The sequence below is a fragment of the Oncorhynchus nerka genome, linkage group LG18 (assembly GCF_034236695.1).
Source record: "Oncorhynchus nerka isolate Pitt River linkage group LG18, Oner_Uvic_2.0, whole genome shotgun sequence".
NCBI classification, from domain to species: Eukaryota; Metazoa; Chordata; class Actinopteri; order Salmoniformes; family Salmonidae; genus Oncorhynchus; species Oncorhynchus nerka.
In genome coordinates, this window is record NC_088413.1 from 49,558,593 (window position 1) to 49,572,616 (window position 14,024).

The 14,024-nt window shown below is 45.4% G+C and overlaps 1 protein-coding gene across 2 annotated transcripts in view; it reads right to left on the reverse strand.

Moving 5' to 3' along the window:
- The window catches only part of tecpr2 (tectonin beta-propeller repeat containing 2), a 33,633-nt gene extending 22,580 nt beyond the window's left edge, over positions 1-11,053 (reverse strand). Inside the window, exons 1-11 of one of the 2 annotated variants that reach the window (XM_029687784.2) lie at positions 10,817-11,053; positions 7,566-7,811; positions 7,260-7,388; positions 6,826-6,957; positions 6,519-6,676; positions 5,969-6,275; positions 5,322-5,454; positions 4,652-5,128; positions 1,114-1,850; positions 683-866; positions 265-438 (exon numbers count right to left, since the gene is read on the reverse strand). In XM_029687784.2, coding sequence (XP_029543644.1) covers positions 265-438; positions 683-866; positions 1,114-1,850; positions 4,652-5,128; positions 5,322-5,454; positions 5,969-6,275; positions 6,519-6,676; positions 6,826-6,957; positions 7,260-7,388; positions 7,566-7,787 — 2,653 coding nt within the window. In that variant the 5' untranslated portion in view covers positions 7,788-7,811; positions 10,817-11,053. Of the gene's footprint in view, positions 1-264; positions 439-682; positions 867-1,113; positions 1,851-4,651; positions 5,129-5,321; positions 5,455-5,968; positions 6,276-6,518; positions 6,677-6,825; positions 6,958-7,259; positions 7,389-7,565; positions 7,812-8,949; positions 9,129-10,816 lie in introns of those variants that run through there. The other variant, XM_029687783.2, reaches the window with a different exon arrangement.
- Between the last annotated feature and the right edge of the window lie 2,971 nt (positions 11,054-14,024).

The window sequence follows — 14,024 nt, forward strand, 5'->3', positions numbered from 1 at the left end:
AAGGGTTTCTGGTTTCAAACCCTAGATGTCATTGCCTGCCGTTGTAACCCCCGGACGCCCAGCGTGGTAGCTCCCCGCACCTCTCCAAAAACATGTATGTGTGTCTTTCGGGGGGGGTTGGGTTAAAAGAGGAGGTCAAATTTCAGATGAACCCTGTAATGTGGTTTGACCAATAAAGTGATCTTATTCTTAAAGCAGATAGTAAAGAACAACAAGACTCATGAGTATAATCACAAACTCAATCCCTGTGGTTAACTATCTCACCTGTCTGCAGGTAGAGGTCTCCGCTGGTATGGATGATCCAGGCTGTGTCTTCACTAAGCGCCACAAAGGCAGAATCCTCCAGGGCTTTGTACCAGTGCCTCTTGCCTTTGATGGTGACTTTACCACATGCATACGCTGTCATGGTCTTCTGTTCCACCTTCCATAGCAGGGACCCTGAAATGAAATCAGACTTCAATGTAACAGCCATGACAAACCACTAGTATTTACATCCAAAGGAGAAATCTTGGGTAATGAACTTACCAACTCCCAAAAGTACCAACACATTGAATGCTCATCTTAAATAGAGGCAACAACGATGTAGACCAGGTACCACAGTACCTTCTATCTATAACGCATAATACAGATACTGTGAATAAAAGTGTCTGGCGCTAAATTATCATATTTTAGACATCCTCACCTGAAGGTGACAGTGCCACCTGCTGCACGTTCTCCTCAAACTTCTGCCAGCTCAGCCCCCCATCTGGGAGAGCACTGCAGTACAGGCCTCCTTTAAAGTCCAGGCACCAGATGTATCGGTCAGTCACCACCAGGTTCAGAATGCCACAGCCTGGCCCTGTGTAGCCCATCCAGCTCTCTGCTAACTACAGAGGAGACAAGAGGAGAGAGGGTTCAACCAGGGGCAGAACTGTTGGTATTGGTGATGAACAACATTCTATGGTGAAAACTATCCAACCGTTTAACAAAAATCAAATGAGTCAATGCTTCTATTTTGATGTGACACTACTAGTCATATAGTGTAAGAATGAAACTGAATGCAATGTACTGTAGCAGCACACACACTGAGGAAGGAAGCAGAAACATCACACAACATGTTGTGTGTTATATTACTGTCTTGTCTTGGTCCTGCTGTCCGATGTTGGAGCCCTGGAGGTTGAGGGCGTTGAGGCCGTCTCCAAGGCTGACACTGGAGGCTGAGTACGGGACTCCCTGGGCAGCATAGATGTCCTCCTCGTCACTGGAGGGGCACTGCTCAGGCTCCCGGGAATAACACATCTGATCAACACAGCTAGGAGGCTCCAGATGGTGCGGGTCGTCCTGGTCCTCAGAGTCATCCGGTCCAATGAGGGGGCTCAGGAAGTCATCCTCCTGCTCCTCAGTGGGGTCCTGGTCCTCTGAGGTCTGCATGTAGGCAAAGGTGCACTCCAGTAGAAGGTCTACATCTGGGGTAGGGGCCTCTCCCTGTTTGTTCGTGGCCGAGGGGCCGTGGCCGTTCTCTGGGTAGGACTGACACTCCATGTCCTGGAAAGGCAGGGACGCGGGGCAGGAAGGAGGCCGAGTCCCAGGGGGTTGAGTCTGAGGGTCCTGTCCCTGGCCACCACCCTGGCTCTGAGCTCCAGAGTTATTTAGTTCTGGGGAACCGCCACTGACGGATCCCTCCTGGTCTGGGGATCCGCTGCTCCTGCTCTGTAGGTCCAGACTGCTGCACATGAGACTGGTGTGGTCGGAGGCGGATGGGGGCTCACTCATAGGAGTGCTGGCCCCCCCGTCGCTGCCCCCTCCTCCATCCTGACTGCAAATGCTCTCGGACCAGCTGTTGTGCTGCTCACAGATGCGGTTTCCACTTTCTGTAGAGAGAAAAAGATAGAGAGAACATAGCCGAAATTAAGTTTCAACATTAATTAACTTTAATTAATTAACTTTAACTTTAACTTTGACTCATTCCTCTCTGCCTCCTTCTTTCCACTCCTCTCCTCTTTTGACCTCACCCTCTCACCTTCCCCCTCTACTCACAAGGCAGGCAATACGCTCGACCTCATCTTTACTAGATGCTGTTCTTCCACTAACCTCACTGCAACTCCCCTCCAAATCTCCGACCACTACCTTGTATCCTTTTCCCTCTTGCTCTCATCCAACACTTCCCACACTGCCCCTACTCGGATGGTATCGCGCCGTCCCAATCTTCGCTCTCTCTCCCCCCGCTACTCTCTCCTCTTCCATCCTATCATCTCTTCCCTCTGCTCAAACCTTCTCCAACCTATCTCCTGATTCTGCCTCCTCAACCCTCCTCTCCTCCCTTTCTGCATCCCTTGATTCTCTATGTCCCCTATCCTCCAGGCCGGCTCGGTCCTCCCCTCCTGCTCCGTGGCTCGACGACTCATTGCGAGCTCACAGAACAGGGCTCCGGGCAGCCGAGCGGAAATGGAGGAAAACTCGCCTCCCTGCGGACCTGGCATCCTTTCACTCCCTCCTCTCTACATTTTCCTCTTCTGTCTCTGCTGCTAAAGCCACTTTCTACCACTCTAAATTCCAAGCATCTGCCTCTAACCCTAGGAAGCTCTTTGCCACCTTCTCCTCCCTCCTGAATCCTCCTCCCCCTCCCCCCTCCTCCCTCTCTGCAGATGACTTCGTCAACCATTTTGAAAAGAAGGTCGACGACATCCGATCCTCGTTTGCTAAGTCAAACGACACCGCTGGTTCTGCTCACACTGCCCTACCCTGTGCTCTGACCTCTTTCTCCCCTCTCTCTCCAGATGAAATCTCGCGTCTTGTGACGGCCGGCCGCCCAACAACCTGCCCGCTTGACCCTATTCCCTCCTCTCTTCTCCAGACCATTTCCGGAGACCTTCTCCCTTACCTCACCTCGCTCATCAACTCATCCCTGACCGCTGGCTACGTCCCTTCTGTCTTCAAGAGAGCGAGAGTTGCACCCCTTCTGAAAAAACCTACACTCGATCCCTCCGATGTCAACAACTACAGACCAGTATCCCTTCTTTCTTTTCTCTCCAAAACTCTCGAACGTGCCGTCCTTGGCCAGCTCTCCCGCTATCTCTCTCAGAATGACCTTCTTGATCCAAATCAGTCAGGTTTCAAGACTAGTCATTCAACTGAGACTGCTCTTCTCTGTATCACGGAGGCCCTCCGCACTGCTAAAGCTAACTCTCTCTCCTCTGCTCTCATCCTTCTAGACCTATCGGCTGCCTTCGATACTGTGAACCATCAGATCCTCCTCTCCACCCTCTCCGAGTTGGGCATCTCCGGCGCGGCCCACGCTTGGATTGCGCCCTACCTGACAGGTCGCTCCTACCAGGTGGCGTGGCGAGAATCTGTCTCCTCACCACGCGCTCTCACCACTGGCGTCCCCAGGGCTCTGTTCTAGGCCCTCTCCTATTCTCGCTATACACCAAGTCACTTGGCTCTGTCATAACCTCACATGGTCTCTCCTATCATTGCTATGCAGACGACACACAATTAATCTTCTCCTTTCCCCCTTCTGATGACCAGGTGGCAAATCGCATCTCTGCATGTCTGGCAGACATATCAGTGTGGATGACGGATCACCACCTCAAGCTGAACCTCGGCAAGACGGAGCTGCTCTTCCTCCCGGGGAAGGACTGCCCATTCCATGATCTCGCCATCACGGTTGACAACTCCATTGTGTCCTCCTCCCAGAGCGCTAAGAACCTTGGCGTGATCCTGGACAACACCCTGTCGTTCTCAACTAACATCAAGGCGGTGGCCCGTTCCTGTAGGTTCATGCTCTACAACATCCGCAGAGTACGACCCTGCCTCACACAGGAAGCGTCGCAGGTCCTAATCCAGGCACTTGTCATCTCCCGTCTGGATTACTGCAACTCGCTGTTGGCTGGGCTCCCTGCCTGTGCCATTAAACCCCTACAACTCATCCAGAACGCAGCAGCCCGTCTGGTGTTCAACCTTCCCAAGTTCTCTCACGTCACCCCGCTCCTCCGCTCTCTCCACTGGCTTCCAGTTGAAGCTCGCATCCGCTACAAGACCATGGTGCTTGCCTACGGAGCTGTGAGGGGAACGGCACCTCAGTACCTCCAGGCTCTGATCAGGCCCTACACCCAAACAAGGGCACTGCGTTCATCCACCTCTGGCCTGCTCGCCTCCCTACCACTGAGGAAGTACAGTTCCCGCGCAGCCCAGTCAAAACTGTTCGCTGCTCTGGCCCCCCAATGGTGGAACAAACTCCCTCACGACGCCAGGACAGCGGAGTCAATCACCACCTTCCGGAGACACCTGAAACCCCACCTCTTTCAGGAATACCTAGGATAGGATAAAGTAATCCTTCTCACCCCCTTAAAAGATTTAGATGCACTATTGTAAAGTGGCTGTTCCACTGGATGTCTTAAGGTGAACGCACCAATTTGTAAGTCGCTCTGGATAAGAGCGTCTGCTAAATGACTTAAATGTAATGTAAATGTAATGTATTGAATCCAGACTCGTATGGAAAAGGTCAATTCTAAGACAAGCAATGAACTTTTTTAAAGCTATCAAAATGCTACTTAGAGCCATTTTGGAACATTTTGTGATCAACCAGAGCAAAGAACACTAGACCTCAAAGTTTTCTTGGCCCTTTGTTGAAAATCAGAGCCTTACCAAATTGGTTACTACTGCCACTCACCTTGTCTCCTCCTCTTTGCCTTTTTCTTGACTTTAATGGCCTTGACCACCAGCTCCTGCTGGAAGTCCTCCTGGTTGATGGCACTGTAGCGGCTGGAGGAGAGGTCCGACTGCTCCGTGGTGGTTGGGGTGGAGAGCATCATGCCCTGAACGCTATCCCAGGACGTTATGGAGCTGCTGCGGCTACGAGACTCACTGGTGCCCCCTACACTGGCCCCTCTCTGGTGGCTCAGTCGCTCCCCCACCTCAGGCCTCTCCACCAGGGCTACGGTCTCCCCCGCCTCGGGGTTGTCACTCAGCTGGTCCTGCTCTAGAACTTCCTCTACCTCTTCCACCTCCTCATCCACCAGCCTCTCCCCATGCTCTGTGATGATGGCCATGGTCCTGATAGGCTGGGCTGTCTCCACGGAGCCGGTGGGCGGGAGCAGGATGGTGGGAGTGGTCAGGGGAGAGGTCAAACGGAGGGACAACTCAGAAACTGGACGGGAAGAAGAAGGTTAAGAGGGAATGACTTTTCAGGGAATGACTATAGAGATAGAAGAAATTAAAGGACTAAAGAAAGTTATCTGTAGATTGTGATTGTCTCTCTTTCCACCGTCTGGTTGGTTTGAACTGTAGTCCAAAGTGGTTTCAATGTATTCAAGCAAACAAAATACAATATGACATCTTACTGTTGGAAGCTAGGCCCTCGGGAGTATTGGAGATGCGAACGATGTCTCGATCTCCTTTCAAGATGAAGATCTCATTTTCAGTGCATGACACAGAGACAATGTCCCCGCAGCTTTCCAGTGCACCGATGATCACCTTGAAAGTCAAAGACAAAATAACATTGACAGATCGACTTCCCGTAAGGGCTCGAACACACCAATAGCGTTTGCCTGCCGAGAGTACTTGCGAACCGAGTGAAAAACGATTTTAAATGTAGAATCACACGAAAATGTCAGCAGCCAGACGTCAACGGGAGATCCACATTCGATGCGATGTGTGCGACCTTTAGAAAGAATAAACACTCTGACAGGACACAAAGATGGCTTCAATTACAGGTACCTGTATTCTCTAAGCTGATTCACTTACCCGACTATCTTTCATTATTCTCCATCAATATATAATTTGTAACACATGCAATTCACACTTGATTACCTTGTGGTTGAGGCAATCCAATTTAAGATGGCTTAAATTACTACATTCTTTGCAGTCTCAACTGATCCACTTCTAACCACCTCTCGCCATTACTCTCTAACAAAACATTGTAACAAGCGCTAAATAAAATACATGTATTATTAGTTTAGTATCCATTCCTGCCTGAGGACATCTTTACCTGGTTGAGGCAGTCCAACACGTAGACACTGTATTCGTTCCAGCTGAGGACCCAGCCCTCTCTGAGGAAGCAGCTCACCAGGCCCAGCTGCCTCTCCTGGGGCCGATAACCCCCTGTGGGGGCTGGCCTGGGGAACAGCTCAAACTGGGGCACCTGCTGGTTGAACAGAGGCTTCAGGACCCGCGTGTCCTCCACCAGTCCTCGCACGTCCGTCCGCCACAACCTAAGACCAGGCCTCGCTGCATAGACCAGCAGGCCACTCTGCTTACACAGGCCTGGCTGGAAGCACGCACCAAACCTCCCATTGCTTCGAGGAAAAGAATAACGCAAGAGACATATATAAGATATACACATAGAGTCAGAGCTTAGATTGTTGCACCGTCTATTCCTCTCTTGTTTAATACATCAGAAAAATATGAAGAAGCTCAGCTGAGAAAATGTAAATGTCTCAATAAATTGTCTGAAGGGGACATACTTCATTTGTTGCTGAAAAGTCACTGATGTAGAAGTTGTGGTACTTTTTAATGAATAAGTACAACATGTAGGTTACCTCTTCCTGGGCTTGGTGCCCAACTGCTGCAGGGCCTGCTCCTGAGTGTAGAAGAGCAAGGATCTCTGATGAGAGGAGATGAGCAGGACTTTCTGACTGTACTCCAGCTGGACTATGGCTGAGGGCTCCTCAAACAGCAGCACTGGGTTACACACACCCTAAGTATATGAGCATACAACACAGGTCAAAGCTCCAACCACAATACTGGGTTACATACACCCTGAGTGTATAAGGGTACAACAAATATGTGAGAGAAGATGGTTAGAAAACAAACAGCACATAACTGAAAGAATAAAAACTGCTATACCTGATCCAGGTCCACAGCAGAGTACACAACCTTTCCTTTGTCATCACCAGAGAAAAGCTTCATTCCATTGGCACTCCAGGCCAAAGCAGTGACTGTGCTTTTATGCAAACCGACCACATCGAATCGCCTTAGCTACAGAAAAGAGAGAGGCCTCAGTGTTTCGCTACACAAAGGGATACATTTACTTAGCACATAATATGATAAGATGTACTTTAATCCATATGAGATGGACATTTGTCTTGTGCTTTCCCCCCCCTCTCGAACCCCTCCGATATACACACAGACACACACACTAAAGGCTTGAGCAGTGCATGTGCTAAGCTTGCACCTTTCCAGTTTAAAAGGGAATAAAATACAACAACAACAAAAAAGCTCAAAACATGACACTATCTTTACTCGTATCAACAGATCAGTTGATTGGTTGGTTGGCATACCTGTTTATTCCTGCCTGGAAGTTGAGACACCAGTTGAAAGAGAGCAACCCGACCAGACGCTGTGCCCACTGCCACCAAGTCATCAAAACAACTGAGCAGCTTCACTGTTGTGATAGCTTCGGATTTCCCCTGGGAAGATACAGTAACATGTTAACAGTTAAACATAATGACAAACTTACTTATTGGGGGAACAACGTGGTTCATAGAATCACTAATAATTTGATGTTTGTTATCAAATTTGGTTTAGGGTAAAAGTGCTAAATTATTTAATAAAATAAGCAATGCATGAAACAGTGGCATACTCACCTCTATGTTGTACTTGTTCATCTGGCAGACCCGCCTGCAGTACAGATAGAGCATCCCAATACTGCTCCCCACAGCAATGTAATCACTGTTGGTGTCCAGAGCAGTCAGGTAGACCACTACAGAGCGGAAGCCTTTCTGAACCTTGGCAGGTATTGCATTGAGCAGGTAGTACATGGGACAGAACTCCCTTAAGGCGCTCTGTGGAGGGGTTTGGGCTGCCATGGTGGACAGGCAATGTTCTGCTCTCTGTGGAATAGGAAAAGAAGGCATGGCAATCATAAACATGGGAACACATGAATGATAGACATTACTTTTTTCACCTTTATTTAACTAAGCAAGTCGATGAAGAACAAATTCAAATTTTCAATGATGGCCTAGGAACAGTGGGTTAACTGCCGTGTTCAGGGGCAGAACGACAGATTTTTACCTTGTCAGCTCGGTTATTCGATCTTGCAACCTTTCGGTTACAAGTCCAACGCTCTAACCCTGGCTATCTGAGCATCTTACCAATCCCTGCAGCTGTACATACCCATCTGTAAATAGCCTATCCAACAACCTACCTCATCCACATATCGTTTTGATTTACTTTTTTGCACACCAGTATTTCTACTTGCAAATCATCATCTGCACATCTATCAGTTCAGTGTTAATTTGCTAAATTGTAATTACTTCACTACTATGGCCTATTTATTGCCTTACCTCCTTACTCCATTTGCACACACCTTACAAAGATTTTTCTATTGTGTTATTGACTGTACTTTTGTTTATCTCATGTGTAACTAATGTGTTGTTGTATTTTGGAGCACTGCTTTGCTTCATCTTGGCCAGGTCCCAGTTGTAAATGAGAACCTGTTCTCAACTGGCCTACCTGGTTAAATAAAGGTTAAATAAATACAATTTGAAAAAACTAGGCTACCTGCCGACATGTATGGCATACAATGATTATAGAATATTTGGCTACGGTAAATACAGTGTGGGACCAGGCAAGGTAGGTACCTAGCTAGTTGCTACTGTGAGGTTATCCTCAATGGTTATCCTCCAATTTTCACACCTTGCTTCTACTTCTAACTAGCACAAACACAGTTAGCGCTAACTCCACGTCAACTGAAACTAACCTTACCAAATATCTCTCCATAGTGGCCCTAACTAGCTAGCTAACTATAGTAAATAGATAGTGACATCACTTGGAGATCCAAGATGAAATCGTATGAAACCGAAAATACTGGGTAGCTAACGATCTTGGACTAAGGCACAACCAGTCCAACAGCAGTTTAAGTAATGTTGACGTTTCAGACATGACAAGCTAGCTAGCTAACGTTAGCTAGCCTAGCTAACGTTAGCTAGCTACAAAAACAAAATACAAGACTTGTTTACACAGACTTACATTCGATTGTGTCCCTATATCCTATTATCATATAGATGACAAATAAGTTACGCTAAAAGCATGTATAAAAGAGAGAGCTGACGACATTGCTGTCGCACACTTCTATGAATTATTATTCGAGAACATCTCTTATCATGCAGATGTTTCCGTCTCGAGCTATGGAGTATGAACGTCAACAAACCCCACCACACCACTTCCTTGTCTCGCGGGAAAACACAATCATGCATGACTGCAGCCTGCTGTGCCAGATGAGACGTTTATTGACAGGTTTATCAATATTGTTTATTTTCTCTGTTATTGTGTCAAAGGCACCTTTATTATTACCAATATTTGTGTATTTATGGACACAGTCTGTGAACAACATCCATATGTGTATGTGCAAGGGGAAATAGTTGAATTTCAATAGAATACGTGAAGCAAAGATATGTTGGGTCCATAGACTTAACGTTAGATACACATCGCCTTGTACATTTACATGCACGCTAATAATTCGATATTAAACGGATTATGGCAGTAGTCATGGAAACACCTTACTCCGTTATTTTAATCGGCGTAAGGTAACAATCGAAGAAAGCAAATGCTTGCTTTCGAATTTTTCGAATTATTAGGATTTGTACAGTTATAGCGGTGTATCTTCGCATGTTCTAGCACAAGCAGCGCGAGCTTCTTTCTTTTGCGCGAGTGAAGTGAGTTCGGAAAAACTGAACGTATGCGTTTGAAGAAAAAAAAACACATACCAGCGTTATATGTCCGAACTCAGAATGTTGGAAACTTTATTTTGGTTTACGATTTTCAGCATTTATCAAAGTCCCATCAGGTAGCCTGATTTCAGATGTGTCCATGTAAACAGGGTTATTAGGGAAATCATTTTTCTTGCAAAGCATGTCAACGTTTAAATCTAACTATCATATTAATCTGACTATTCACAATGATCATATTATTTGTAGCTTTCCCATTATGGCGTCCGTGAGAGCATGTGCAGCGCCATTGTGGCCCATATCCATTTTTACGTGAGATTCCATGAAAACACACCACTTCTATACAGTTATGACTTTTTCGCAACAGGTTAGGAGAATTCGGTTACGGTTAATGAAAATGGTCTCCTATCATGCAACGAAAAGGCACTTGTATTGAAGTGACGTGTTTTTAGGGATTCCCATTTTGAAGTAGTCAATTTTCTTCTTCTACTACTTCTATGAGTTGGCAAAATAACTTTAAGGGTGCACACTGCCTGTTTGTACAGGTATAAAGCCAGTGTTTGCGATTTACTGCCACTTGCAGTTGTGGAATGTATCCTCACGAGTATAATTCATTTGGTGATCCGTCCTTGTGACCTGGATGAAATTATGTGACACTTCCTTAAACCATGTCCCACCCAGTTGACTACTTCAACATGGTGAAAATCCTCAATGACGCTGCCCATGCTAAAACTGGCTTTTGAGCACAAGCCTTCTATCTAGCTCTATGGTTGGAGTCAATTCCTCTGGTTGCCCAGGTTTTTAGCTGTCATCTCATAATAAGTTGTTATTGAAATCTACGCCTACACCTCTAGCATTGCTGAGCATATTTCAATGCATGAAATGCACTTATGAGTATATTTTTGCAAACAAATACACAGAAATATCGAACGCCGTTTGGGTCTTTTCGTGTCAAAAAGATACACATCAAATAACACTATTTGACGCGTCAAATAAGCTTGTTGACCAATCGGGATCTGAATATGACTACACGTCACATAATAATTTAACATGTTCATACATTTTTACGTAGTTATTACAGATTGATTACACTGTCACTCGTATTTCACATGTCACCACGATTCACCGATACTTATGCTATGATGCTGGTCAAGTTTTGTTTCCCGCACCTGCCGCTGCCAGACGACCGCAGGAACACTTCCCGAGCTCTGGACAGCTGGTCATGAACAAGCTAGCTAGCTGATGGATGCAAACAATGTTCTTCCCCAAAAGCACAGCAAAACGATTTAATCCGTTTCAGTAGCTATAGTTAGCTAGTTAACGATCTAGCTGGGTGTCATAATCTAAAATATCCCTAATTTATAAAACAGTTCTTATTTGATAAATGGTGGTCGGACCCACCTATGCGAAGCTAGCCACAATAAGGATTTAGCTACATTAGTGGAATTTGCGGTTCGCCTTTAAAATAAAAGTCTAACAGAAAGTGATGCAAATGAATACAAAAAGTTTAATCATGCCATAATCGAATAGATCATGCTAAACGAGGTTGGAATGTTCTTATATAAATCCAACAAAAGACAATAATTAGTTAAATCTGTTGAAATCCCACTGGATGTATTAGACTTTAGAATTGCATTGGGGGCATACTTATTTCACTGTACAGCCTTATGGAATGTGGATCAATGACATTGGGTATCAGTCTACTCAGTGACACCCAGAGAAGATTAGCTTCGTAGCTCTTATTGCAGGACTCTGAAACCACTGTGAATTGAGACACAATTATTGTACCAGTCAACCTGCTATGTATATTGAACACTATTCCAGAGGAAAAACAATACAATGTGGATGTTTTGGAGCCTGATAACTCTTGAGGAGGACTTTGGGGGAAAAGCACTTGGGTACTGAGTAGGCTGATGCCCCATTGCATTGATAGCCAATCCTTAGGTCAGGCTGTACAGTGCAATATGAATGTCAATACACACAATAGGATGACTGAGGTGGTGATTTCCCACAGTCAGAGTCCCACAATAAGAGCTATGATGCTAATATTTGCATAAACTATTCACAATTGTGATCCGTGGGTGTCACCGAGTAGAATGATACCCCAGTTCATAGCTCCAAATTCCAACACTCCAACCTTGTTTAACATTATTTTAGTCTAAATATGGCATGATTCCACCAATTAACCTTCTGCATCACTTTCAAAGATGGACTTTTCTTTTGAAGGCGAAACGCAAATTCCACTATTGTGGCTAATCCTTATTGTGGTTAGCTTCACAACACATAACGGTCCGGTGAAGCCATGCTAGCCAGATGACACTAGCTGGCTGCTTATAACGGTAGTTTTGGGAAGTGAAGTGAAGTGAAGTGGTTGGCTAGATAGTTATTTCAATAGGGGAACAACAAGTGGATACCTAGCAAATACTACCTAATACTAAATCATTGTTAAGAATATTGAAAATGACAGTATCTACTGGTCATTGTTTTCAGACTGGTTGCATTGGTGCTAGCTAGGTAACGTTACCAAGCTAGAGAGATAGCTAGCTACCCCAGAAGTTGCTAATTACATCTGTATCAAAGATATTTGCAAACATTTTTGATCCTGTTCGTTTGATCCTGATCTAATTTCAAATGCTCACACATACATTTTACTATTTGGCCGTCAATGGCTTGCACGTGCAAATTCAGCACACACAACATTCTATATTTTTTGTTGTTGATTTTTTTTAAACCTTTATTTAACTAGGCAAGTCAGTTAAGAATAAATTCTTACTTACAATGACGGCCTACCAAAAGGCCTCCTGTGAGGTTGGGGGCTAGGATTAAAAATGAAATATAATATAGGACTAAACACACATCATGACGAGACAACACAACATTACATAAATAGAGACTTAAGACAACAACATAGCAAGGCAGCAACACATGACAACACAGCATTGTAGCAACACAACATGACCAAAACATGGTAGCAACACAAAACATGGTACAAACTTTATTGGGCACAGACAACAGCACAAAGGGCATTGTGTTGTATGTGGAGGATGAGGGCTGCAGTAGAAATCTCAGATAGGGGGGAGTGAGGCCTAAGAGGGTTTTATAAATAAGCATCAACCAGTGGGTCTTGCGACGGGTATACAGAGATGACCAGTTTACAGAGTATAGAGTGCAATGATGTGTCCTATAAGGAGCATTGGTGGCAAATATGATTGCCGAATGGTAAAGATCATCTAGCCGGTCGAGAGCACCCTTACCTGATGCTCTATAAATTATGTCTCTGTAATCTTGCATGGGTAGGGTGGTAATCGGAATCAGGGTTAGTTTGGCAGCTCAGGTGAAAGAGGAGTTATTACGATAGAGGAAACCAAGTCTAGATTTAACTTTAGCCTGCAGCTTTGATATGTGCTGAGAGAAGAACAGTGTTCCATTTAGCCATATTCTCAAGTACTTGTATGAGGTGACTACCTCAAGCTCTAAACGCCTCAGAGGTAGTAATCACACCTGTGGGGAGAGCGGCATTCTTCTTATCAAATCACATTACCTTTGTTTTGGAGGTGTTCAGAACGAGGTTAAGGGTAGAGAAAGCTAGTTGGACATTAAGAAAGCTTTGTTGTAGAGCATTTAACACAATCCGGGGAGAGGCCAGCTGTATAAGACTGTATCATCTGCATATAAATGGATGAGAGAGCATCCTACTGCCTGAGCTATGTAGTTGATGTAAATTGAGAAGAGCGTGGGGGCCTAGGATTGAGCCTTGGGGTACTTCCTTGGTGACAGGCAGTGGCTGAGACAGCAGATTTTCTGACTTTATACACTGCACTCTTTGAGAGAGGTAGTTAGCAAACCAGGCCAAAGACCCCTCAGAGACACCAATACTCCTTAGCCGGCCCACAAGAATGGAATGGTCTACAAGTCAATATAAATAGCAGCACAACATTGCTTAAAATCAAGGGCAATGGTGACGTCATTGAGGACCTTTTAAAAGGTTGCAGTGACACATCCATAACCAGAGCGGAAACCAGATTGCATACCAGAGAGAATACTATAGACATCAAGAAAGCGAGTCTGTTTATTATTGACAAGTTTTTCCAACACTTTTGATAAACAGGCCAAATAGTACTAGGCCTATAACAATTAGGATCAGCTTGATCTCCCCCTTTTAATAAAGGACTAACCGTGACTTCCTTCCAAGCAATGGGAAACTCCCCAGAAAGGAGAGCTAGGTTAAAAAGGTTGGAGATAGGCTTGGCGATGATAGGGGCAGCAACCTTAAAGAAGAAAGGGTCTAAATGATCTGACCCAGATGGTTTTTTGAGGTCTAGTTTCAGGAGCTCCTTTAGCACCTCGGACTCAGTGACTGCCTGCAAGGAGAAATTT